Source organism: Podarcis melisellensis (assembly GCF_964234715.1).
Source record: "Podarcis melisellensis genome assembly, chromosome: 8".
Lineage (NCBI taxonomy): Eukaryota > Metazoa > Chordata > Lepidosauria > Squamata > Lacertidae > Podarcis > Podarcis melisellensis.
The window spans coordinates 24,337,031-24,364,801 of NC_138540.1; the positions used below are offsets into that span (position 1 = coordinate 24,337,031).

The window sequence follows — 27,771 nt, forward strand, 5'->3', positions numbered from 1 at the left end:
CAATGTGATTTGAAGCACCTTTACTCAGAAATAAATTGGGCTGTGTTTGAACGGGCTGACTCCTAAGTATGTACATACAGGATGTCAGCTGAAACGTAACAGTCAGTGGCCTCTTTCAGAACAACTATATATTGAGCATTCATCCCACATTGCTTCTACAAAGCTCATGCAGAAGTTAGGTGGCATTCAGGTCTGCTCATTCAGATGTTATCCGACAATAAGCATTCATCACAATTTGCTCGCACAATCTGTCATTCCATTAATCATTTGCTCATCTCGAGCTTGTCGGTGCACTTTCTCCTAACAGTTTCCTAACTGCAAAACAAGGAGGTCTGTTTCTTTTCCAAAGGCTTTGGCGACAGAGTGCTTTAATCCACTTTGATTGCTGCGTAAACCTGAATTTCCCTGGTATGCCTTTTTAAATCCCTTCTGCAAAAATACAGATAGCCTGGGAGAGGCACCCTGAGTTACAACGCCAGATGTAAGCAGGGTTCATATATACCTATGCAGAATCTGCAAAAGGTTTTGGATGCTTTCAGGAGAGTTTGCAGGAAAAGGGAAAAAACAGAATCAGTTGACCAGGTGAGGCAAGTTGTCTTGGGTTTCTGCTTCAGGGCCTGCTCTCTAATTCCTCAAGGCAGGGACACAGTTGGGGGAGTGAACAGCCCCTCCCCGCCACACTTGGCGTTCCAGGAAGGAGTGCGCGGGCCTTTGCCACACATTTCACATAGCTTTCGACAGCTCCAATGTCATCACCTAGGCGACCGGGACGCTACTTTGTCAGCGGGTGCAGTTAAATAACTCAGAATCTCAACCCTTTAGGCCTCTCTCTCTCTCTCTGTCTCTTTGAGGGAAAGCCAAACTTACTGGGGGCTGCGAACAGGTAAGAGGACACATTCCCCTTCCCCTCCTTCGCTCTGCTCTAGAAGCATTTTTTTTTCCTTTTAAAAGAAGGTGTGATTTGCACACATTTGATGGTCACAATCAGATCCTGGTGTTGCAGGCTGCGATGTAAGGGAGAGGGGGTAGGATTTGCTTCCTTGGCTAATCCCCCTCTGGCAGGAAAGATGGGTCTGAATTTTTGGATGGGGCATTAGTGCTACAGCAGACACATGACCCGTTGGCAAAAGTTGTGTGTGGATGACTTGGCTCTAGAGAGTGATGCTTGCCGGCGTTTGCATTCAGCTGTTTCTATAATTTCAATAGGAATGGAAGGGTCTGCTCAGTTTTGGTTCTCTGGGGTTCTCATTTCCCCCAGTCTTGAATTCAGTTATCCACGTTTTTGCAGCAATTTGCAGTTAAAAGCAACAACTCCTCATCAGCATTTTAGCACAAATTTCTTCTAAAAAGCATATTTCAGCAAAGCAATTTCCACTAATACATGCATTTACATGCACACTTTCCCCCAGTATGCGCCAATTTTTTTTGTACACATTACCTGGATGGAAACCTGCATTGCAAAATCAGGACACGTGTGAATTTCGGATGGTGGTTGCGTATTGGTTTGCAAATACGTTCGCATGTACGTGTTATGCAGGCTCACCTTTCAATGTGAACTGAATCGCCCCCAAACATATATGTGTTCTGAATCACAGCCTCAGTCTCCAAATGAAACCATCAACAATTTCCAATACTGAAGTTTGACCAGACTGAGCCAATGCTCTCACAAAGTTTTTGTTTATGTGGCAAATGGTTATTGTTGCGGCACCACCTATGAAAATGCATTACAAAGTTACATAAATAGAGAAGTATTGCTTCAATCTAAAATGGACAATGCAGGTGAGAAACAGTCACAGAAGGGACAACCCCTCCCCCCGATTCCACAAATATTATTGAAAAGCATTGAAAATTTTCCGAGGTTTTGCCCCCTCGCATGCAGAAGCTTGCCCCCTGCAATGTCCTACTGATACGGTATTTTTATTTTTACCTGTGATTTCCCAAGAAAGGCTCAACAACTTTGAGTCCCTAAAAAAAGCTCAACAATGGGGGCTGCCCAAAAAGAGTTGTTTTAACTGTAAGAATATAAATACACTCATACCTCGGGTTACAGATGCTTCGGGTTGCACACCACACCGAACCTGGAAGTACTGGAATGGGTTGCTTCCAGGCTTCGGCGCATGCGCAGAAGTGCCGAATTGCGACATGCGTGTGCGCAGATGCGGCGCTGTGGGTTGCAAATGCTGTGGGTTGCAAACGTGCCTCCCACATGGATCACGTTCGCTACCCGAGCGTCCACTGTACCATAAATGTGTCTTCAGTAGCTGGTCATGGAGAAAGGCAGTCTGCAGCCTTTCCTTGAACAAAAATGAAAGAACAAAATGGAAGTAGGGGGCACAGAGGGTGACAGCACCCAGCAAAACATCACCACATGGAATTTTCCCCCCCCCCTCAGTCAAAACTCACAGAAACTCAGTTCCAGCACCTCTGAGGTGGGCACCATTGCCATTGTAAGAGAACAAGGGGAGGTGTTTGTGGTGATTTCTGACACATCCTTTTCTAGAGAAATAGCACTGGTCACAGGTACACACCCACACACCCACACCCCACCCACAAGCAGGCAATATCCCAATCAAACAGGTCTTCCTCTTCCCAAAACCCCACATTTCACAACTTAGGAGTACTGTGAGTGGAGGCTGGGCGAACCACATTGGAGACCCCAGGCCTAGTAGTAGGGGCAATCTCATCCTTTATTTGCACACTGTGGCTCCAGTCCAAATCATCCTGTCAGGAGAGCTATTCCCAGGAATAAAACACAAAACAGCAGCCATCTCTCTCTCTCTCTCTCTCTCTCTCTCTCTCTCTCTCTGTGTGTGTGTGTGTGTGTTCCTCCAAGCCAAGAAACCTGAGATCCATGGGTATTTCTCTACATGTGCTCATACACCTTTTGTGATTTACCATGCTTGCACAAAATAGCAATCCAAAACTAAAAATAAGTGATAAGGATTTGGAACGAGGCATATTGAAAAGCATGTACTCAATTATCTGAGGTTCTGCCCCCCCCCACTCCCACTCAGAATCCTGTCCCCCGCAATGTCTTACTTTACAGGGCATATTTATCTGTGATTTTGATTTGGCCCATGGGTCAAATCAATGACATGTACTTAGAATTTGGAAGGAGTACTGAATGGATGAACCAAAGACCATACAGTGGTACCTCTGGTTACATACTTAATTTGTTCCGGAGGTCCATTCTTAACCTGAAACTGTTCTTAACCTGAAGCACCACTTTAGCTAATGGGGCCTCCTGCTGCTGCCGTGCGATTTCTGTTCTCACCCTGAAGCAAAGTTCGTAACCTGGGGTACTATTTCTGGGTTAGTGGAGTTTGTAACCTGAAGCATATGTAACCTGAAGCGTATGTAACCCGAGGTACCACTGTATTTAAAAGCAGGGGGTTTGTGGGAAAGAAAGAGCGATGGAAGGGCTGTAGCTCAGTGGCAGAGTTTCTGCTTTGCATGCAGAAGGTCATTGGTTCAATTACCAGCATTTTCAGATAGGATTGGGATAGACCCCTGCCTCCATCTCCAGATAGGACTGCCTGAATTTTTGGAGAGCCACTGCCTGTCAGCGCAGACAATACTATTTGTTATGGGGGTAGCTTTCTATTTAAACAACTATTCATTTAGAACTATTCATGATAACTGGAATCTTATTATGATTGAGAAACGGGTTGCAGCACAGTGAGAGAACAGCTTCCTGTGTGTGGCAGCAAGAGTTTCTCTAGAAAGAGCAGGGCTGGTGTCTGGTTTGCAGGGGCCCTGAGCAGTTCTTATCAGAGGGCAGCAGCACTGGGACAACTGAGCAGGCAGTGGAGCACAACAGCAGCAAACAGCCCAGAACTCTGAAAGTGCTGGGCAAGGTGGCTGAAGACTGCCACCTTAATTTCTCGAGAATGCCTCTGAACATGAGAAGAGTCTTGCCAGAGCAAGCCAGTTGCTGGGGAATTGCAAGAGGTGAAAGCATGGCTGCTCTCTGGTTCTGCAATTGGATTTCCCAGAGGTTGCTGGTTGGCTGTGGTTGAGAACCAGATTCTTATGATAAGCTCAGGAGAAAAACCCTATCCAGCTTCCCTACAAGTCACCAAAGTTTCATATATTCAGGTCCACTGTTACTCATCCACTGTGACACCTCTATGAGGAAAGGTTGCAGCCTTTGGGACTTTTTAGTTTGGAGAATGGAGAAAACTTGTCCTCTCTCTCTCTCTCTTGTAATGTTAGAACTCATGGACATCCCATGAAGCTGCAAGGCTCAGCACAGATAAAAGGAAGTGCTTTTTTATGCAACATACTTTTCAACTTTGGAACTCCCTCCCACAGGAGACAGTAATGGCCACCAGTTAGGATGGCTTTAAAAGTGCACTGGACAAAATCAAGGAAGAGAAGACTGGTGACTGGGAGCAGACACCAGGACCACATAACACCGGTCCTAAAGGATCTTTATTGGCTCCCAGTGCATTTCCGGGCACAATTCAAAGTGTTGGTGCTGACCTTTAAAGCCCTAAATGACCTCAGCCCTGTATATCTGAAGGAGCATCTCTTCCCCCATTGTTCAACCAGACACTGAGGTCCTCCTCTGAGGGTCTCCTGCTGATTCCCTCCCTGAGAGAAGTGAGGTTACAGGGAACCAGGCAGAGGGCCTTCTCAGTGGTGGCACCCTCCCTGTGGAACACCCTCCCATCAGATGTCAAGACCACCACCCACCTGACTTTTAGAAGACATCTGGAGGCTGAAGGCAGCCCTGTATTAGCAAGTTCTTAATGTTTGATGTTTTAGTATGTTCTGAAATATGCTGTGAGCTGCCCAGAGTGGCTGGGGAAACCCAGCCAGATGGGCAGGGTATAAATAAAATCATCATCATCAATAACCATGACAAAAAATTTTTTCCTTCCAGTAGCACCTTAAAGACCAACTAAGTTAGTTCTTGGTATGAGCTTTCATGTGAATGCACACTTCTTCAGATACCTTCGTATCTGAAGAAGTGTGCATGCACACGAAAGCTCATACCAAGAACTAACTTAGTTGGTCTTTAAGGTGCTACTGGAAGGAAAATTTTTGTTTTGTTTTGACTATGGCAGACCAACACGGCTACCTATCTGTAACAATAACCATGACAGTTATGCTCTGCCTCCATGTTCAGAGCCAGTAATGCTTCTGAATACCAGTTGCTGGAAACCACAGGTGGGGAGAGCGCTCTTGCACTCGTATCCTGCTTGCAAGTTTCCCACAGGCATCTGTGTGGCCACTGTGGGAACAGGATGCTGGAGTAGGCAGGCCATGGGCCTAATCCAGCAGGCTCTTCTTATGTTTGTTTTCTAAACTAAAAATCCCCATACACCACAACCTTTTCTTGCAGGTGTGTTGCTCCAGCCCTTTGGTCATTTTCAGGGTCCAGAAGCATTCTGGAAACTTCAGGTGGTGGCTGTAGCTGCCTCACCAAATGCTTATTTATGGAGGGTCCCAAGGAGGCTGATGTCACCAGCATGGCTGTCCATGTCAAGGCTACCACCAGCAGTCAGACAGGCTGATCCCTTGCCGAGGGCCCCAGGACTTGGCCCAACTCCTGGCCTGTTACTGGCTTTCCCCCCTTGACCTCCTTGCCACGTCTGGGCTCAGAGAAATTGCTAAGTGGGACCTTCACAGAGCCTGGCTTTCTGGGAGAGGTGGCAGTCACTGTCTGCCCTTCCCCATAGGATTCAGAATCCACCTAAAACCTGCTGGAAGTGCAAGGAAAAAGATGGCGATTTCTATCGCATTGGTGGTCTTGCAATAAAATAAGAGTTTTGGGATGTGGTTTACAACAAGTTAAAAAAGATGTTTAAGTATAGTTTTCCCAAAAAGCCGGAAGAATTTTTGCTAGGTTTGGTGGGAGAAGGGATTAAAAAGATAGATCAAAGATTATATTTATATGCAACAACTGCAGCCAGAGTTCTGATAGCTCTAAAGTGGAAGCAACAGGAGATGCCGACGATAAGAGAATGGCAGATAAAGTTGGTTGAGTATGCTGAGATGGCTAAATTGACACACAGAATTCGCAATCAGGAGGAGACAAAGTACCAAAAAGAATGGAGTAAATTTATGGTTTATATAAGTGAGAATTATACAAATATGAAAACGTTGGCAGGATTGAAATAATTCTCATGTCATGGCATAATTTATAATTAAAGACTCTGTAAACTATAGAATGGAATAGGAAAACTGGTGGAAGGGAAGGACGGAAGCTAATGGATCTATGAAACACAAAGTAGGATACATGTAACAAGATGTGATGTTTTGGTGGTGGGTGGTGGGGGTTGGTTGGTGATTGTAAATTTCAATAAAAATCATATTAAAAAAGAAGAAGAATCCACCTGAAGAAGGGGAACATCACCCAGGTGCATGGCGATTAGGAACAAAAAGCAAGGGGACAAAAGAGATATTTATTAATCCAAAGTGCTAGTAGCTCTAAATGTTGTATCTTTTCCCAAATTTCAACAAAGAAGAACCACTAGAACTTGAAATGTGGTGGATTAATACCTTCCTGCCCCCCCTTTTTGCTCCTACTTTCATTTCATTTGGGGTTTTAAATTTTTGTTGAATCATGGCAATTATGGCTTCTCTTAACTGTGTTGCTCAATAAGTTGCTCAGTAGATGTAAGAGTCCTCAGAAATGGATAACAGGGAAGGGGCACAGATTAGGAGCAAAGCATCTATTTTGCATGTAGAACCTGCTTTCCCAGGAATCTGTTTCCCCAGGTTTGAATGCCTGACATCTCCAGGTAGGGCTGGGAACATTCACTGTCTGAAACCCAGAAGAGCTGCTGTCTGTTAGTGTAGGAGGTGATACTGAGCTAGATGGACCAATAGGACCATGGCAGCACAAGGCAGCTTCTTGCTTCTTGAGGAAGGTCCCATGTTCAATCTCCAGCACCCCCAGGTAGGACTGGGAGAGACTCCCTGCTGCTGCCAGTCAGTGTAGACAGTACAGAGCTTGATGGACCAATGGTTCTGACTCGCTTTAAGGCAGCTTGCTATGTTCCTAACAAGGTTTAGAAAACACAACTGATAGGTCAAGAGCCACAAGCTCAAGAAACCCAGAAAACAACCAGCAGCCCCTCTGGGGTAGGAGCCAGTGTGAACTAGCTGCCCACCCCAATCCATTGAGATGAGATGGGGATACCTGCATATACCTGCATTGCAGGGTGTTGGACTAGATGACCCTTGGGGTCCCGCCAATTCTGCAATTCTATGATTCTAAATAAATAGGCAATTAATTATAGGCCTGATGCCTTTTTTAAAAAAAAGAATGCCAGAAGCTGTTTACCTTTGACAGCCAAATAACAGGCTGAAATGGGGAGGGCAAAGCTTTCCTAGCAAAGACATGATGGTGTGAGGGGGAGACTCTATACCTGCTGAATTTCTACCTATGACCCCAATGTGGAAAGCGAAAAGAGCATCTATCCATAAAGCTAGTGGCAGGGCTAATTAATTATGTTTTATTTTTATATAGAGGAACACCAGAGCCTCCAACCTCACTGGTGTGTAGGTTTGCTTCCTTCCTTAATCCCTTGGCTGGTCCCCTGGTTCCAAGAGCTTGGGGATCTAGCACTCATCTCCTCTGCGGCCTTGTGCTTGGAAACAAAAGCCCTGTAGAACTCATTACATTGAATTGTTGCCATTTCAGCTCTAGGCAGAACTGGAACCTGGCCTCAGATGTAGTAGCAAAGCATTGTAGCGCAGTCTGGGGCAGAGGGAGGCGGCAAGCCAGATTGTTATTCTCCCCACCCCTGCATGCAAACCAAATTTGACAGCTGAGTGGTGTATCACAGTGACCCTTTTTGCCTGCATGGTTTAACACCAAACCATGTAGGCAAATGCACTCCACAGGATTCAGCAATCAGCTTATTGGGGAGGAGGTCTTGCAAAGGGTTTTACAGGTGCCAATCAGTTGATTGGTGGTGCTTGTCCTACCAGTTTTGGCTAAACCAGGACTTTTACCTGTACATAGGAAGAGAGAAAGCTGCAGAGCCAGTCCATCTAGTTCAGCATTGTCTACACTGTCTGGCAGTGGGACATTCCTAGCCCTGAGATGCTCTGCCACTGAACTATGGCTCCTCCCCTGCACGATACCTAACTTCTTCTATGACATATCAGGTGTTGGGCAGATGGCTGTGGCTTGGCTGAAATGGCCTTGAGAGCCAAATGCCGAGGCTTGGTAGACCTAATCTGGTTTGAAGGCTGGAAATTTCCCAACCTCAATCTAGCTTCACAGTCAAACATCTATGGCTGTTCAAAATCCCCTTATAATTATCTGCGCTTCTATTTTATTTTATTTTTAAGGAACTTTGTGTTTTAACATGGTACGCCACCTTATTTTATGACACAGCAGTATATGAACACTTCTTTAAATAACAAACCTCAGAGCTTGCTAAGCTGATTTCCTACTCCCTCTCTCCCCTTTAGGGCCATCTATCCTTCATCAGAGACCCCTGCTGTGAAGATGTCTGAGTCTTCCCCAGCAGACGAAGGCACCACATTCGAGCACCTTTGGAGCACCCTGTAAGTATGATCTGTATGCCACCGTCTAGGTGAACGGAGCTTTGCAGTGATGAGCTCCTGCCTCAAAGAGCTTACAGTAATGTCTTTGTTGCCCAGACTTTCCATGCACAATTTTGGCTAATTTTCTCTCCCACTGCAGGCAAACAGGAGACCCCACATGTATTGTTTGTTGATGCTATAGCTGGATTTAGGAGCTTCACCTAGCTGATGCAGATAGTAGAAAGGCTTATTCCCCCCCCCCCCATTGTCAAGCAGGTAACATCAACCTGCACAGACACCAGCATTACAGTAACCTGTGCTTTTGGCCAGGACCCCACAGAGGAGCTGGCACGACTCTGTAACAGGACAGGCGTTCAGGACCCTGGCCAGCTCCTTGAAGCACAGATACCACCAGCTAAGGATGCAGCTCCAGCAAAGGTGCAGAGCCACCTGGGGGGGTTAAATAATATTGCAGCCATCTAGCTCCACCCCCTCTGGGGGGGAACTGCTGCACTTAAAGAGGTCATGCCCTATTTAAACCAGAGGTTGCCAACCTTTCTGGGGGCCATGGGCCCATCTGCAAACAGAAGAAACTGTTGAGGGCAACAGGTGCACACTGTTCAACTGGCTGCAGCAAAGTGCTGCCTTCAAGTCTAGTTTTAGCAGAAGGAAAGGAACTGTGGGCTCTTACAGAGACAATGCCTATCTTAAGCATTGGCACGAGCAGGGCTGGGGACCACCACTGCTGCTCCTCCAGGGTGTAGAGTGGTAATAGCAAAGTGCCCTCCCTCCACTGTGGACAGTTCCAAAGGGGACTTGTCCTCAGAGTCAGAGCCCTGTCCAGTGGGAGTTGACAGTGCAGGGGTTGTGTTTTCAGGGCTTTTACGAAGCCTGGCTCTGTCTGAACCGTTTCCTCCCATCATCTCTATCATCTCTTCACCAATATTTCAGCCTTCACCAATCTGGAGTGCTCTAGACTGGTGGAGGTTGATCTATGCCATCAGGATTCTGGGACCATAATGAATGGCTTTCTTAAAATAAAAAAATAAAAATAAAAATAAGAATCCACAGGGTAATTTACAACTTCAATAACAGCCATGCAACAACCAACATGCATACATTTGTATTCCAGATGAAATTAGTTTGCAGAGATGCACAGTTTCGAAAGGCAATTTTAAAATGCATGAATTCAAAATAATGTATATCACAGGGACATAGGAAGCAGCCTTCTTCGGAGTCAGGCTATTGGTCTTACAAGCTTAATATTGTCTGAACTGCCTATATGGACTGGCATCAGCTCTCCAGAGTTGCAGGCAGGGATCTATCTCCCAGCCCTACCTAGAGATTCCAGGGATTGGATCTTCTGCAGGCAAAGAGCACCACATAATGCCTGCTCTATGTTTGCAAGGAATCAGTCCTTCAGTGTGGCATTTGGAACACACTGCCCATTGATATTAAGTAAGTGCCTTCATTGTACTGTTTTCTGTGCCCCAGACAGGTAAATTTGACATGCTATTAAATTTGCAAATTTATTTCATTATGCATATATTTAAACTGCTGGCTGTATTTTGCAAAAAGCAGCCCAGCTAACACCTGATTTTATTGGTAATTTTAATGAGTGCCTTATATTGCATGCCTGCCATGTACCAAGCAATCCTAAGTTTTGCAAAACGATCCCCCCCCCCACCTAGCTTAAGCTAGGATGTGGGACTTACTGACTGAGCTAAGGGTGGGGGATTTACTCTAATGTAGCTCCAAATCAGTTGTGAAAATGCAAGATCCTCTAAACTCATACTGTCTCATCCCAGGGAATCTTGAATTTTGATTGCACCATTGAAGATTTTGGGGATTAAGCTGGTATATATACCTTGCTAAATATGAATGAATGAATGAGTAGAAGTGCAAGGTGAGGCTGCATTCAGTAGACACCAGACCAGATGCACTGAAGCCTTCTTGTTTCCTTTCCACCAGGGAACCTGACAGCACTTATTTTGACCTTCCCCAGTCGGGGCATGCAGCGAGCAGTGAAGCTTCTAACCGCACAGAGGTCACCATGGATGTCTTCCAGATGAGAAGCATGAATGACTCCGTAATGGTAAGAGATGGAAGAAAGTGGAAGGCTTTGTTGACTCAGTTGAGGCTGCAGAGAAATGACATGGTGACGGGTTGGTTCAAGGGACACTTCAGACTTCAAGCACTGGTGTCTGGACTGGTAGGGCAGAAAGTAGGGAGATGAACAGTAGGTGGCGCCAGAGCCAAGGATAGCCAGAGCCAACTGATTCCAGTTTTGTCTCAATCATCTTCTCTACTGAGTTCTGCAAGAGGCAACACTGAGACTAAGGAAGTGGAAGGTGATAGGCAGTGCCACCTCCTGGGCTGTAAGTAAGAAGGCAATACAGCTGGAAACTAGTGGAGATCATAGGGCCCCTTTGGCCCTAATGGAACAGCTTCCTTCTACTTCTTCTTCAACTACTACTACACACACACGGGGGGGGGGGAGGAGAGAGAGAGATTTCCCACTCCTAGTCTGAAATGGTACTGTCTGTCCTATCATTTCAAAACTCTACCAACATGTCCTGCAGAGGTTTGGCCTCAGGAAGCATTTGTACCAGCTAAATTCTCAAGGGAAGGAGGAGGTCAGCTCTTTCAAGGTTGGCCCAATCCAGTAGATTGCTGCTTTAACACTACATCCTTTTCTTTTACATTTTGAATTTTACGTGATGTGATTTCCTCACAATAAACCTCATTTTTGTTAATCATGCTACCTATGGATATATAAAGGAAACAATTTGGGGGACCACTTTTGTCATCATGGCATCACAGCAGGGGAGCAAAAGAGCAGCCAGTTCTTCTTCTTCTTCTTCTTCTTCTTCTTCTTCTTCTTCTTCTTCTTCTTCTTCTTCTTCTTCTTCTTCTTCTTCTTCTTCTTCTTCTTCTTCTTCTTCTTCTTCTTCTTCTTCTTCTTCTTCTTCTTCTTCTTCTTCTTCTTCTTCTTCTTCTTCCTCTTCTTCTTCTTCTTCTTCTTCTTCTTCTTCTTCTTCTTCTTCTTCTTCTTCTTCTTCCTCTTCCTCTTCTTCTTCTTCTTCTCCCTTTGTTGGTCCACATCCATCCCATGACCCCCTTCAGACACTGGTTCACTGTCTGCACTCTCTCTCCTGATCCAGATAACACACAGAGAGATAGATATTGATGATGCTTTGCTTCAGATCTCTTGAGGACTGGTCCCAATGGATCTATTTAATGGGAGAGAAGGTTCAACTTTATGGGGTGGTGGTGCTCACAGATCAGATCCCATGAGGCTGAGCAAAGGTTTCCCAATGCTATTCTCTGAAACCCCCTTGGAGGTCTTATCTACTCTAACTGACCCTTTTACTGGAGATTCTAGGGCTTGACCTAAGACCTTCTGGATGCAAAGCAGATGCTCCACCATTGAGCTATGCTCCATCTTCCAGAGTTGCTTTTGCTTAAATCAGACCATTGGGCCACCTTTTGTCTTGTCTAATTGGCAGCAGCTCTCCAGAATCACAGGCAGATGTCTTTCCCATCAGATAGTGAACTCAAGCCCCTTGACTTTACCCACACAAGAGCCTTGTGAAGTAAGTCAGGCTGGGAGACTGATCCAAGGTTCTCCAGTAAACTTCACAAGTGAGCAGAGATTTGAACCTGCCCCCCCCGACACTCTCAGTACACTAACAGTGTGATGAAATGTGTCCTCCGATTTCTCAAAAGCTTGCTTTCCTCGCAAATGAAGCTTCAGATTTTCTGCCTCATTCTCAAGGCATTTTAGAATTTCTGCAGGATTTCTCTCAATGCAAGGGTTGGAGCTCACCTGCAAGGAGGTCACAGGTGGTTGGTGTTACTTTCTTCCCCAGTAAACATTTCTCTGGGGCTCTGCAGCCTCCTGCCCAGTTCTCCCCTCTGCCCCGATTTGAGAAAGAGCTATGGGATGAGTCACTCACAATGGCTTTCCCTGGGCTTTGATTGGAACATGGGCACCCAGGAAGGCTGCAGACCACTGATGAGATGATGTGTAGAATAAAAGCAAGGGCGTTCAGAGACCACTCCCTTGGCCCTCTCAAAAGGTATGCACAACAAACAAACAAACAACCCAAGAATTTCTCTGAAATTTTCATCTCCCCTTTCAATATTTTGCAAATGCAATTTCCTTTCATGTTATTGGATGGGAAAATTGGGGGCGGGATGCAGGAGAAGATTTTGGCACAGCACTCCTTTACATGCTGGATAAAATCAGGTACCCTCTGCATTCAAAAAGGAGTAATTTACCATGGAGTTGTGTGCCATCCTCTTCACACATCCTCTGGTAACTTTCCATGGATCCCTCAAGGCTTCTCTCTGGGAGACTTTCTGGGGTAACTTTCCATGGATCCCTCAAGGCTTCTCTCTGGGAGACAGTGGACAGAAGCTACTCCATTAGGGCCAATGTGGCACACTGTCCCACCAATATCAGTGCGCCCTTTGCCTGCCACGTTGCTTACACCCAGTCAAGGGAGTAGCACTGCCTGCTGATTCCTCTTCCCGTGTCTCTGTGTTGCCCTTGTAGAACTTCAGCAAGGAGAAGTGGCGGGGACCAACCCAGAATCAGCTGGCTCTGCCTGTCATTGGTTCTGGCACCACCTACTGCTGGGCTCCTGCCTCCTGCCCCACTAGCCCCAGCTGGCACCAGTTGCCAGAGTTTTAAAACTGAAGCTGAAGCCACTGCCTATAGTTTCTCATGTTGGTTCCCTCTCCTCCCCTTCCCCATTCTCTTATCGTGGTTGGACCCATGGCTGCTGGGGTGGGGGAGGATATGAAGCAAGAGTCCCAAGAGGGAAGACCAGCTTGCTTGCTTGCTTGCTTCCTTCTTCCTCCTCTTTTTTTATTTATTTTAAAGTTCATCCACCTCAGCTGAACAGCCAAACATCTCTCAGGTGTAGGAATGTGAATCATAGAATTGTAAACTTGGAAGGGACCCTGAGGATCATCTGCTTCAACCCCCTGCAAAGCAGGAATATGTAGCCAGGGATTGAACCTGCAACCATGGTATTTATCAGCACCACACTCTAACCAACTGTGCTATCCAGGTTTAAAGCTTCTGTTGCTTGACTGGACAAGCGGAAGGCAAACATTCTTGCAGTAGGTGGAGCACGTCAACAGCACAAAAGCAGAGGCTCTGATTCGTGCTGGTATTGAGTTATGCCACAAGGAACCGTGAAAATGTTTTCCTGTGGTGATACTGATGCTGCAGTTCTAGGAATACAGGAAGGAGCTTTATACTGATTCAGACCGTTGGTCCACCTGGCTCAGTACTGTCTGCACAGAAGCTTCATCCACACTTCTGCTTGTTCCATGCCTAGGAAGCAGGGTCTGACCAGATTCCTGCTTGCCTTATGCTTTTTAGGCTTTGCCTTTGCCCCAGAAAACCTACTCTTTAGCCCTAAATTGGAGCAAAACTGCATTCTGCAGGGAACCCGGTTGCTGTTTGTTCTGACTTGGCACTAAACCGCAGGTTTTCCCTGGAGAAAGCAGGGGACAAACAGAGGAGATGATAAACCCCGAGTCGCAAGTTTTCAGGCAGGGCTTTCTCACCAGCCCTACCTATAGATGCTGTGGACTAGACCTTCCACACAAAATGCAGGTGCTCTAGTGCTGAGCTACAAACGTTCCCTGAAGACACAGCGGCACAGGATGGTGAGTCAGACCATTAGTCCATTTCACTATTGCCTACACTGACTGGCAACAACTCTTCAGGGTTTCATACAGGATCTCTCCCAGCTCTGCCTGGAGGTGCTAGGGATTGGATCTGGTACCTTCTGCATGCAAAGCAGATGTTCTACCACTGAGTTGTGGCCCTTCCCCCTATGCACACTTGCTTAGGGGGTCAGCCACTCTGAACTCATTGCTGAGTAGACATGCCTAGGTGGAGTAGCATTGTCTACAGAGACTGGCAGGAGTTCTCCAGGGATTCAGTTAGAGGTCTTTCTATTGGGGTCCTATTACCTACTGAAGCCCTTTCATATGCATATTGAGCAGTGTTTGTCTACTGAAGCTTGGTTAAAGAATAGACTTTGTCTGTTGAAACACCATGAGAGATGCAAGAGAATAATAAAGTTGTTTGTTGTAGGAAATACACCACAAGGATTTTAGGAAATATATAGCAGCTGGAAAGGTTTCTAGTTCTAGTCTAACTAGCCCAGAGAAGAACAAGGCAGCCATGCTTGCTCCTTCGATCTCTCAGAGGCTAGTTCAAAGAGGACCTGTCATCTTGAGGTCTAAGAAAGAAGTGTGAGGAGGAGGAAGTTGTAAACACGGCACCTAAGATTTATCAGCCTAAACAGACAGAAGACAGAGAAAGAAGCTGATAGGTTAAATGCGCAGGGATCATCTGTGGATATGGATGCCCTTCACTCTATCTGTCTTAACCCCAAGCAGAGTTGCACCCAAACTTCCAACACTTTCATCACCTAGCTGAAGACCCTGGGAATTGAACCTGCGGCCAGCTGGTTGTGGGAAAAGGGGCAAGACACTCTGGCTAGAGATCTGAACTGATAATTTGCAGAGGGGTTTTGAAAGTTGAGTGCATGCAGAGGCAGTGGAGACTGGTCCATTAGAGCAAATGGGGCACTGCCCCACCAACCTTGATTCCTCTGGATGTGCTTGGATAGCTCAGTTGGCTAGAGTATGGTGCTGATAATGCCAAGGCTGCAGGTTCGATCCCCGTATGGGACAACTGCATATTTCTGCATTGCAGGGGGTTGCACTAGATGATCTGCAGAGTCCCTTCCAACTCTATTATTCTATGTCCACCTGCCTTCTTACTTGCAACTTGCCTACAGGGTGGCCCCGGCTGTCTTTTCATACTCCTTTGTCTCAGTCCTTGCCCTTATAGAATTTAGCAGTTGTGAAGAGTAGGATGGGGAGTAAAACTAGAATCAGTTGGCTCTGTCATTGCTTCTGGTGCCACCTGCAGTTGACTCCCCTGCTTTCTGCCCTATCAGTCCCGCTAAGCATCAGCTACCATTGCCTAGGGCAAGGATAGCCAATGCGGTGCTCTCTGTGTTGTTGGACTACAGTTCCCATCAGCCGCAATGACAAATGATGGGAGTTGGAAGCCAACATCTGGAGAGCACTACATGGCTAGGGTCACAGGTTTCCCAGCCACCCTCTTGAAAGCAAGGATCCTCTGCAATATTTTATTGCAGGTTCTGCTTGTGGAGTGCTAATATGCCAAGCCCTGTCAATAATATCTGAGCTGAATCACTGTAACCCCACAATAGCAGCCCCTTATGTGGGAGCCCAGAGGATGTGGTTGCATCCAGGTGAGTCCTGCTCACAGAAGACCCGCTGAAATCACTGGACCTAAGTTAGTCATGTTGAGGACCTTCAGTGGGTATACTCTGAGTAGGATCCAATCTGTGGTTTACAGAAGAACTGATCTTGCCCAGAGTTGTAAAGTTCTGCACCAGGATCTATATCTGGGTTTCTCAAACTTCAGTCTCGAGCCGTTTTTGGAATACAATTCCCTTCATCCCTGACTAGCTCCTGCTAGCTAGGGATGATGGGAGTTGTAGTCCAAAAACAACTGGAGACCCAATTTTGGGAAACCCTGGTCTATAGCCTAAGATACTATGGGCTACAGGGCAGTGTTGAGGTCACTTGACCCAACACACACCATATCATGTACCCTACTTTATAGAGGACAGCCCTCTGTTGGAAGAGGATGAAGGAAAGACCTGGGAGATGCCCAGCCACAGTTTCCACCTGGACAGTAGCTCAAGCTGACCAAGCATAGTCATCCTCACTATGCTGAGAAGTTCCAATTAAATTGTTCCAATTAAATTGCTGTATTTATCTCTAAATCTTCCCTTGCACATATAAATTAGCATTATGCAAATATGATGTAGATCTCTGTCCTCTTTTGCCCTCTTTTCTGGAGAAGTGAGAGTGGTCGTTCTCGCTGCCCCTCAGACTCTTTCAAGTCTGCTGGGAAAATGGAGCTCCGTTGCTCATGGAAAGTGTATGGATAAAGGGATGGGGGACGAATGCAAGAAGGATGGACAGGAGGCAGCGAATGATAAAAGGAGGCTTCATTCCAATATCTCCAACGGTCCTGAGAGTGTGAATGTGGAGCCAGATGAGCCTGTTGGTTGATATGCATGTACTTGTTAGAATGTGAAGTTCTTTTCCTATGGTTGGTAATTACTGGGCTAAGTTCAAAGTGCTGGTTTTGGTGTACAAAGCTCTCTATGCAGCATGGGACCAGGACACCTGGAAGATCATCTCACCCCTTATATACCCAGTCGATCACTGCGTTCTGCAGGTGAGGGCCTCCTGCAAATGCCATCTTACCAGGAGGCTCTTTGCTCACAACATAGAAAGCGGGCCTTCAGTGTGGTGGCTCCTGCCCTCTGGAATGCCCTCCAGAGACAGAGCTGCTGTCTATGTCATATTTTTGGTCCCTACCCTCCTCCTCTCCCAACAAGCCTTTTAAGTTGAGATCTCTCCCAGTCCACATCTGTATTAGAATTGTTTTCAAGGTGGTCTTTATCGTTTTATCACTTATTGCTTGCTTGCCCTGGGCTCCTTTGAGAAGGAAGCGCAGGACAGAAACAATTCCTTTGGAAGGAGAGGCGACTTGGCGTCCTGCTTTTGGCAGACAAAAGCTCCTAGGTTTGGTTCTTGATAGAATTGGAAATGGGCCCTGTCAGAAAGGGTGGAGAGTCACTGTGGTTCAGCATAGGCCAGGGGTTAGGACCTCAGGCCCAGAGCTGAATGTGGCTCTCCAATCCTCACTTTTGGGCCCTTGGAACTCTTCCCAAGCCACAACTCTCAACTATATCCAGAGGCCCTGGGGAACAAGGTGGACACTGAAGAATCACCATGCTGTCAGGGGTGGTTCTTGCTCAGATCTGGAACCAGGGGTCTCATTGGAGGAAGAGCAGGGGGAGCACAGCCTCTCAAGTGCTTCTGCCCAGCTGGACCATCCCTCTAGCTTGCCTGGTGAAGGACAGAGATGAGTGTCTGCAAGTGTGAGTAGAAACCAATCTACTGCACAAAGCTGAAGCTTACATTTATTGCTCCACCTGCTCTTGCCTCTGGTACCACCTACCACTGGCATGTGGCCCTTGGAATATTGCCCAGAAGGCAATGTGGCCCTCAAGCTGGAAAAAAATTCTGCATCTTTGCTGTTGATGATTCTGAGCTGGATGGGCCAGTGGTCTGATGCAGTAAATAAGGCAGCTGCCCATCACCTTCCATGCTTCCTGATCCTCTCTTTGCCAGCCCTTGAGACTCTCTCTCTCTCTCTCTCTCTCTCTCTCTCTCTCTCTCTCACACACACACACACACACACACACACACACAATCAAAAGACAAACTATCCAGATCCACACCATACATTCAAAGCACGTTCAGCACTCATGACTTCCCCCAGACAATCCTGGGAACTGTAGTATGTTAAAGGCATGGGGGATTGTTGCTCCATGAGGGGTAAACTACATTTCCCAGGGTACTTTGGGTGAAAGCCATGTACTTTAAATGTGCGATGGAGATACTTTAAATGTATAATGTGCAGGGTTGCCATATTTCAGAAAGTAGAAATCCGGACACAAAAGTTGTTGAGCTACTTTTGCAAAATCTCTTGCAAAAAACATGGGTTGCCGTACACCCGGGTTTTCTTTATTTTAATAATAATTTTTATTAAATTTTTTCCTTTACCAATTCATCATCACAACCATGTTCACAAATTTCCAGTTTTTGTACTTCCACCAGCTCTTCTGCCAATCATCCATATTTTCTATTTTTACGCATTTTCTATATTTAATATTGCCAATTAATATTATCCTTTCATTTCTGTTTCTTTTTTACAATACCTCTTTAACTATCACAAAGCCTCTTTAAATCCCACTAGCGTTGTCTGTTCATCACATATGCTTTTCAGATAATCCGTGAACTTTCCCCAGTCCTCGATGAACTTGTGATCCCGTTGATAACTAATTTTCCCAGTCATTTTGTCCAATTCTGCGTAATCCATAAGTTTCATTCTCCACTCTTCAAGGGTCGGTAACTTCTCTTGTTTCCATTTTTGGGCCATTAATATTCTTGCCGCTGTTACTGCATATTGAAAAAGTTTATAGTCCCTTCTATTTATCTCTCTTCCTGTTATTCCTAACAAAAAGGCTTCTGGTTTCTTTACAAATGTATATTTAAACATCTTTTTCAACTCATTGTATATCATTTCCCAGAAACCCTTTACCTTCTTACATATGGAAAAACGATCCTTCTTTTTCTTTACATTTCCAACACTTATTACATGTTTTAAACATTTTTGCTAACTTAGCCGGTGTAATGTACCATCTATATACCATTTTCATAATATTCTCCTTTAACGCCGTACATGCAGTAAATTTCATATTTTCATTCCATACTTTTTCCCAATCAGCCAATTGTATATTATAACCAAAGTTTCTGGCCCATTGAATCATAACCAACTGGGTTTTCACATACATTTTGACCAATTTTCATAAATTCTGCCCAGTCACTATTTTTGGCGGACGAATCCTGGCTATGTCCAAGAAATTCCGGATGTATGGCAGCCCTAATGGTGTGGACTGAAGCCTTATAGGTCAACAGAGAGAAGCTTTCATGCAGCTTGCCAATTTGCAGACTCCATGATATTAAAATCCATTCATGCCAGTGGTATGGAAGCAGCACAATCAGTACCCCGCTTTGCGCTTTTGCATATACAGTGGTACCTCAGGTTAAGTATTTAATTTGTTATGGAGGTCCGTTCTTAACCTGAAACTGTTCTTAACCCGAAGCACCACTTTAGCTAATGAGGCCTCCTGCTGCTGCCGGGTCGCCAGAGCATGATTTCTGTTCTCATCCTGAAGCAAAGTTCTTAACCTGAGGTACTATTTCTGGGTTAGCGGAGTCTGTAACCTGAAGTGTATGTAACCCGAGGCACCACTGTATCTGCATCTATCGATTGATGGATTGATACATGTTTTTGTTGCAGAAAGAAGGCTTTCTCTTTAAAGCACAGACTTGAATAATCTATTACTATCTGTCTTGGGAACAGACCTTTTTTTCAAGCGTCACAAATACACACACACACACCTGGGGACAATTTCCAAATCGTTCCGTTTGCCCGTGCTGAGAAGTCTTACTCTGTCCATGACAAAGCAACATACCACCGAAATCTGTTTCATCCAGCTAAAAAAATATTTTGGACATGGGAATTAAGTCTGGCTCAGTTTTATTCTGCAGAAAGGACACCCACCTCACACTCCAACCCCCCCCCTTTCCACTGAGAACCAGTGGTACTGTCCAATACATCACCGGGCAAGTCTAGGCCTGCCTATTTCTTTAATGAATAGTCATGAGAGAGGGAAAGGGGTGGGTATGAGTTTTGTTGTTAGATGCAGCTAGATGACAGAACCAAGGTGTGGGGAGGGTGCCGGGGGTGGGGGTAGAGAAGCAAGCAAAATAGCCAGCCACCAAAGTAGCCAGCCCCACATCTTTCCACTGCCCTTTCCCCATTGGCACACCACAGGCACTTCACCGCCCTCCCCCACCTTTGCATGCCGTTTAAATGCCCCCCGCGGCTCCACCGTCCACCCCTTGACTCCATGACTCCGGCGACAGGGATTTCCCCTGTTACTTTTAAACCCCAAGAAGACTAAAATGCTGTACGCTAGCAACCCAATGCAGCACTACACCACGGTAGGTGTCGACTTTTCTTCTGCTGAGGGCTTGGTTCCCGTGACGCGGTGGCGCTTGGCTAGACCAGAACAGGGCACCTGTGGATTCTTGAGGAATGCCAGCGTGGGCTGGCTCAGGATGGGTTGAATCAGGGTAATGTTGGCTTTGCCTGTTAGCAAATGGTTCAGTGGCACAGGACATCTGCTTTGCATGCAGAAGGTCCTGGGTTTTAATCCCTAGCATCCCCAGGTAGGACAGAGAGAGTCTGAAAACCTGGAGGGACGCTGCCAGCCACCGTCTTTGCACTTCTGAGCATGTGGGGAGACGCATTGATCTCACTCTAGCAGGCTTGCATTGAAGATGGAGTTGGGTCCTACAGCACAGGATGCTTGTTTGGCAAGGCATCTGGTACGGTGGCTCAGTGGTGTATTTTGACCTTTGTCTCCAGTTGAGATAAAGGTTGGGCTCCAACTTGACTCCCACATGTTAATTTTTTTAATGCTTCTCTTGCTGGTCTGGAGGTGGTATTTCCCCATTCATCCATAACTTTGTAAGGGAGGCTGTTTAGGAAGCTGCTCAAGAGAACTGGGGACAAAAAGGGATCTGTAAAACCAAAGACCCAGTACGTTTAGGATATGGCAGTCAACAAAGACCACAGGGGAATCCACGTTGTCCTTTTTAGGAATGGGATCATGCGATGTAGCCTACTCTGTGACAGTTCAGCTGTTTGCAGGGGTTCCAGCGAAATGCAACACAATGTTTTGGTCCTCAGCATGGTCTTCAAAGAGTGACAGAGGAGGGTTTGTCACCATGCCCACAGAATTTGGCTCCTTACCACAGTGCATCGGAAACGAGCTTCCTTAGAATAAAAGAAAGGCACTCACTGGCAATTACTGATGAATGTGCTTGGCTCTTATTTCAAATATTATAAGTAGATTAATGCCTTTAATCAATAGTTAAGTAGTCCATTAAGTGTTCCATTAAGTAGTCAGTTAGATTTTGCTCAGAGTAGACCCATTAGGCTTTATCTAACATTAGTCCTAGAGTAGACCAATTCATTCCAATGAGTCTATTTTAGGTTTAACTTAGTTGGATACAACCCATTGAAATTAATGGGACTAATGTTTGATAAACCCAGACTCTTGTGTTGGTGCCCTAGCCTTTGAAATTAGCGGATTATTGTTTGGTTACAGATATGAAGGCTTGTTTCTTTATGGGTTTTCTGTGTTTCACTGATGGCATTCATACATTACTGTATGTGCTTTTAAGGCAAGTATATTAAGCACTCTTAACAAGCGAGAAAAGAAGGCTGAGTTCAATGAGACTTCTGCTTGAACATGTTACGTTCGGGTAGCGTGCTTCTTAGCTTTTCTGACATTATTTATCCTTGACAATCTCAAACAGCAAATACCTTTTTATATAGAAAAATACCATGTTATACTCTTAAAGCTATCTTGCAAAGAAAGCAATTTCACAGTAATTATTTCCATTTCTCTTTTGCTTTGATCCATGAAACTGCTGAACAATTAGCAACCCGCAAGAACATCTCCAATGGCACAGAAATTTCCATGAAGTTTACGATGACAAACAATCTCTCTCTCTCTCTCTCTCTCTCCCTCTCCTATATGAACAATGGCAATGTTAATTCATGCTCAAACCCTTTGCTGTAACTTTAAAAGTCGCTCCAGAGCCTGGCTTCTAAGTTGCATTTATTAAATCCTGGCCATTTCATTGGGATCCTGCTTCCAAGCTTGGACCCTAAATGTATTACCTAGAAGTGAATTGCACTAAAATCAAAGGGATTTATAATCTGATTCTTCACAGTTAGAAGTTATCTGTCAATTTATCACTCAGCATTTAAGGTGATCTGCCTTAGACCTTGTTGTCTCCCAAACAGTGTAACACACCCATGGTGTGTGCTCAGTGGGGTCTGACTCTTAACTTGCGCTAATTGGCATGAATCACTCACGGTAGCTGCCTCCGATCCTGTGTAATGCTCACAGGCCATGTGTTTTCTGTAACCTTAGGAGATAATTGCCAGAGTCAGGGTGACTATGTCTCTTTAATTTACTTCACCAGTAATCGCCACCGTTGTGGTTTTGTTTCTTCTTCTTTTAAAATAAGCCATTTATTATCTGTATATCTTGCGCTCCCGGTAATCTCTCGTCTAGATTTCTGATCTGATCCATGCTGGATTATATTTAGTAATTCTGTCATAGTACCACATACTAAAGCTCTTGAGGGTGTAGCGTGATAAAAATGCTGACCAGATTCATGGCATTTTCTCGTAATAGTACGCACAATTTAAATACCATACATACACTTACTTGCAAGGAGTCTTCCCTAACATGATGCATTTTCACTAATATATGCATCTCACTAGCATTTCTATGCACACTGCCAACCACTCCAGTGTATTCACAGCTTTGTACACATTATTTGGTTACTGAACTGCTACCAAATTTGATGGCCTTCAAAAGAGGATTGGACAAATTCATAGAGGAGAGAGCTACCAATGGCTACTAGTCGTGATGGCTATTCTCTGCCTCCATAGTTGGAGACAGCCATGCTTCTGAATACCAGTTGCTGAAAATCAATGGAGGGGAGAGTGATCTTGTACTCAGATTCTGCTTGCGGGTTTCCCATTGAGGCATCTGGTAGGCTTCCATGAGAACAGGATCCCGGGCTAGATGAGCCATTGTGCTGATCTCACAGGCTGTTACTGTGTTCTTTTATCTTTTCAGAAAGCGCCAGTTAAGCAGAGGTCCACAATAGCATCCTAACCAAAGCAAATCTATACCCTCTGCCCCCATTGCAACACTTCTATAGAAATCTATGGTGCAGTCACATGTGGAATGCTGTGCCCAGTCTCAGAAGAGGTTGCAAATCAGGAAAAAAAGGAGTAGAAAAGGGCAACTAAAATGATCACCAAGGTGCAGCAACACCCCTATAATTTTCTTTTCTTTTCTTTGAACTAAAAAGCTCCTATCCCTGCAGCCTTTTTTGTTCAAAAGAAAAGAAAGTTCAGATTCTCCAAGTGCCCCTATTTTCCAGGGACAGTCCCAGATTTAAAGAAGTCATCCAGGTTTCTGAACTGATCCAGGAATGTGCTGCTTTTCCTTAGGACGTCCCTATTTTCATCTGAGAAATATTGGGGGGTATTTTGACCGGATAAATGTTTAGTTTGAGTAAAGGTGGGTGTGGGACTTGGCAGAGGTTTTTTTTAGAAAGTTAGGCATTGTGTGGAGAAAGTGGATGGGTTTTTTTTACCCTCTCTAATGAGACAAGGACACAGGATCAGTTGAAGAAATGGATTGGCAGGAGATTCCAGCCCAGAGGAAGGACTGCACACAGGGCATAGATAAACTATGGAAGCTGCTACTGCAAAATTAGGTGATGGCTTGAAAATGGGGGTTAGACATATTCTTGGTGGTGGAGGAGGAAGCTATCAGTGGCATCTAGTCATGATGGCTGCATATTATGCCCCTAATGACCAGTTGTTGGGGAATAACGGTGAGATGGGCTTCTTGCAGCCATGTCCTTATGGTGGGCTTCCCATGTGCATCTGGTTGACCAGCTGGGGAAACTGAATGCTGTACCTTTAGTCAGATCCGGAAAGACACCTCTGATGTTCTTCTTGTTGTTGTTTAGTCATGTCCAACTCTTCGTGACCCCATGGACCAGAGCACGCCAGGCACTCCTGTCTTCCACTGCCTCCCGCAGTTTGGTCAAACTCATGTTGGTAGCTTCGAGAACACTACCCAACCATCTCGTCCTCTGTTGTGCTTAAATTATACACATCCTTGTAAACACTTTCCCCTGAAATATGCATTTTTTGCACATACGTTTTATGCATTTCTATTATAAAGTTCACACTTTATATGCCTTACATCTTTGTACACATTAGATGGTATCCAGTGCTAGTCCTACTCAGAGTAGATCTTCTGAAGTTAATGGGCATGACTACCTTTGTTTCGGTAATTTCAATGGGTCTGGTCTCATTAAGCCTAGCATTGGCCATAACCCATTATCCTCATAAAATACAGATTTCAGTATATGTCTTTTGAACCAAAACTGCATTTAAAAAAAACGGACTCTGCTTACTCTGTTCAAGCGGCATATTAGCTGGAGAACTGCAAATTTAGTTGATTTGCTTTAAAATGCAGACAAAACAAAATTCTCCTCAATTCCGATTCTTGGGGATCTCTGTCTGAGGAGGCACCTCAAGATCCATAGTGCAGAGGGTGAAAGCATCCTGGAACTGTATTATCAAAGAGGACAAAGGAGTTTTGCATGCATATTTTCGGGGAGAAAAGAGGTGTTCTCCACCAGTGCAAGTTCAGTCTTGCTCCGAATTCCAACTGTTACTCACTGAACACTGATGATATTGTAGGAGTTGCAACGCGCTGGAGGTCTTGCTTGACATGGATGTCTCATGTTGGTACTTTTTAAAAAAAAAAAGAAAAAGAAAAAAGAGAAAGAAAGGAAGCTATTAGAGTGCAACATCAGAAAGTTATCCGTGGGTGAGGTTCGAGAATCCCAAGTTATAACTTGTCCCTTGATTCCAAAGTCTGGTTAGTTTTAAAAATCTTAAGATTGATGGCATGTTGGTAAGGAGAGGAGGGTAACTAAGTTCCATTGCTGTGTTGAACCGGGGATCTGCAAAAATGAAATCCATCCAGCTTCTATTGCTTTGCAGACAGATCTTCAGAGTTTTGCTTTATCTGGTGTAGGGTCAGGTCATTGGGTGGGATCCAGTGCTAGAGTAGACCCATTGATGTTGATGGGTGTGGCCAAAGAATGTATATGATAGGGTTGCCATACGTCCAGATTTCCCCAGAGATGTCTGGGATTGCAATGGTGGAATTAGCGTCTGGAGGGGGGAGGATTTTGGGAAATCGGCAAAATGTCTGGGTTTTTTAAACTTCCCCCCCAAATGTCCAGATTTTTAGTTCTTGAAATATGGCAACCCTAGTACATGCCAACCAGATGACCTTCGGGGTCCATTACAAGTCTACAGTCCTATGATTCTATGGCTATACTACCCTCTCACCAGCAGAGCCATCTTTCCCATTGGGCTTACTGGTGTGTTGCGCCAGGGCACTGGCCTCTCCAGGAGCCCCAGTGAATGGGGGAGCTGCGTGGCTTTACCAGTGGCCTCCACTTTCCCTCCTGCATGCCCGCCAGCTGTGCCCCATCAAGCCTCTGTGGGAGGAGAGTGATCCCCGCAGAGGCTTGGGAAAAGGTCAACAACTCTGAGAAATGGGGATGGGGTGCTGGAGGGATCTTTGCACCATGGCGCCGGATATGCCTAAGACGGCTCTGCTCACCAGCAAGGTAAGGTTAGCTCCAACAGTTTCTGGTGTATGCTGAAAACAAACAAACCCACTCTTATTTGCCCAAGCATTTTTCTGGACACAGATATTGTGCTGATAATTGCTGCTGGATGTTGTAGGTCCTGTTGCTCTGGCATTTCAGTGTTGGCTTATTGCATTTTTATAGTACATTATCATCATCAGTATTATCGTTTGACTGTAAACTGCCCTTAAATCTTCTGAATAGAAGCAGCAGCAGTGGAGCACATGCCCAAGCTGCCCAGGGCAGGTGCACACCCAAGGAGGGCAGGGGAGCTCTGGGGGGCGTGGAGCGCACTCCCGAGGGGGGCAGGGCATGGAGGGTGCCTTCCCAGGCACGGGATAGCCACTTGGGTGCATGGAGTGGCAAAAGCGCCTGCCGCCAGGGACGGAGCAAGCCACCCACAGGGGCAGAGCTGGTCCGTGATGGGGGGACATTCAGCACGCTGTCCGCCCATGACTCCCAAGCCTCCCTGAGCTGTCAAAATGAAGGAGGAAGGGGGGAATGGCACAGGCAAAGTGGTGCAGCTCCCCTCTTCCCCCGATGGCTCAGGGTAGGCTTGAAAGTCGTGGGTTGGCAGCATGCCGAATGTCACCCCTCTCAGTGAAGACACCCGGGGTGGTCTGCCCCCACTGCCCCCTTCCTCTGTCCCTGAATAGAAGGTGGCATATAAGTTCGTTTTTAAAAAATATATATTTATAAATTATTTTAACTCATATGAGTAGATGATGATGATATTATACTGATGTTTGATTCTTATGTACACTGCTCACACATTCATGTTCTGGGTGAAGGTGAAGTTTAGGAATTTCCCAAAGAAATAAATGGCTGTATTTTTCATGCCAGTAGTGACGAAGGTCAATTACAGAGCCTGAATATGCCTCTCCAAGCCTCTCTGTTTGACCTTCAGTGCTATCCCCATCCTCACACCTTCCTGGGCTGGTTTCACACCTTCCTTAAACCATCATAACCCCTCCTTCTTGGACCAGTTTGGGTATCTCCTTCTCTCTTCCACATTCGGTTCAGATCTTTAAAGGGCTTAACCAATCAGTTGTTGTGCTCTCTATTTTTTCCCTTGCATGCCATGGTGGCTGCTGGATGTTTGGACTGGTGGGGCGGAAAGCAGGGAGCCCAACAGCAGGCGGCGCCAGAGCCAATGACAGGCACAGCTAACTGGTTCTAGCTTTGTCACCCTTCCTTCTCCCAACTGTGTTCTGTAATGGCAACCAGGAAGCGTACTTTATTTTTTGAGCCTGAGACCTAGAGTGTGGATATAGGTAATGACCCAAGCTTTCTTTTGAATGCACCAGAGCAGACTTTCCTGTTGTTGGACCACAGCTCCCATCATCCCTGGCAGCTACGGATGATGGGAGTTGTAGTGCAACAACTTCTGGGGACCCAAGGTTGAGAAAGGCTGCATTAGAGCCTTGAAGAACTCAGCAGAGAGGAGAATGGCAGCAGAAACTAGTTAGTTAGAATCATAGAAGCTTATAATTGTGGAGTTAGAAGGGATCCCAAGGGTCATCTAGTCCAACCCGCTGCAATGCAGGAATCATAGCTAAGTGGTAGTTGGCCCTGCCTGTCATGTGTTCAGTGTTCTGGGCAGGGGATATTCCCAGCTGTACCGGGAGATGCCCGCAATTCAACCTGGGGCCTTCTCTGTGCAAAGCAAGAGTTCTAACCATTGAGTTTATGGTCCCTCCCCAGCGAGTGATGCTAGAAAGCTATTGAAGCCCTGGCATGGGTCTTTAGCATGGACACCAAGCACAGGGCAAGGGAATCTGTGTGCCTGTTCTGGGGTGGAAGACCTACGTACGTGTGCAGGCTTGCCTCTGCCAAGACCAAAAATATACTTTGTTCAAACACGCTCAAGAACTGCCTCGAAGACCTCAAAAAGGTGGGAGATGCATACGTTGAAATAAGGAAAGTGGATCGGAAGGAGGCTTTGTAACTCAGCAAGAGGGCATTTGCTTTCTGCACAGCATCCTCAGGTGTGGCACTGTGGTGCCCATTGGGAGTGGTGGGGCCAAAGGGAGGAGGGCCAACAGCAGGTGGTGCCAGAGGCAGAGCCGACTCATTCTAGCTGTGCCCATCTGCCTCCTTCTCCCTGCTGGGTTATACAAGGGGCAACACTCAGGCTAAGGTGGAGGAAGCTGATGGACAGTGCCCGCCCCCTGTTGACTAGTGGAAAGTAAGAAGGCTGGC

The 27,771-nt window shown here is 45.8% G+C and overlaps 2 protein-coding genes across 4 annotated transcripts in view; both read left to right on the forward strand.

Moving 5' to 3' along the window:
• The window catches only part of MRPS16 (mitochondrial ribosomal protein S16), a 249,029-nt gene that overhangs the window by 127,609 nt on the left and 93,649 nt on the right, over positions 1–27,771 (forward strand). The gene's annotated exons all lie outside the window — the stretch shown is intronic.
• TP73 (tumor protein p73) overlaps positions 10,483–27,771 on the forward strand; it is a 70,237-nt gene continuing 52,948 nt past the window's right edge. For both annotated transcript variants that reach the window (XM_081923624.1, XM_081923625.1), the window contains exon 1: positions 10,483–10,606. In XM_081923624.1, the coding sequence (XP_081779750.1) occupies positions 10,565–10,606 (42 nt within the window). In that variant the 5' untranslated portion in view covers positions 10,483–10,564. The remainder of the gene's footprint in view (positions 10,607–27,771) is intronic.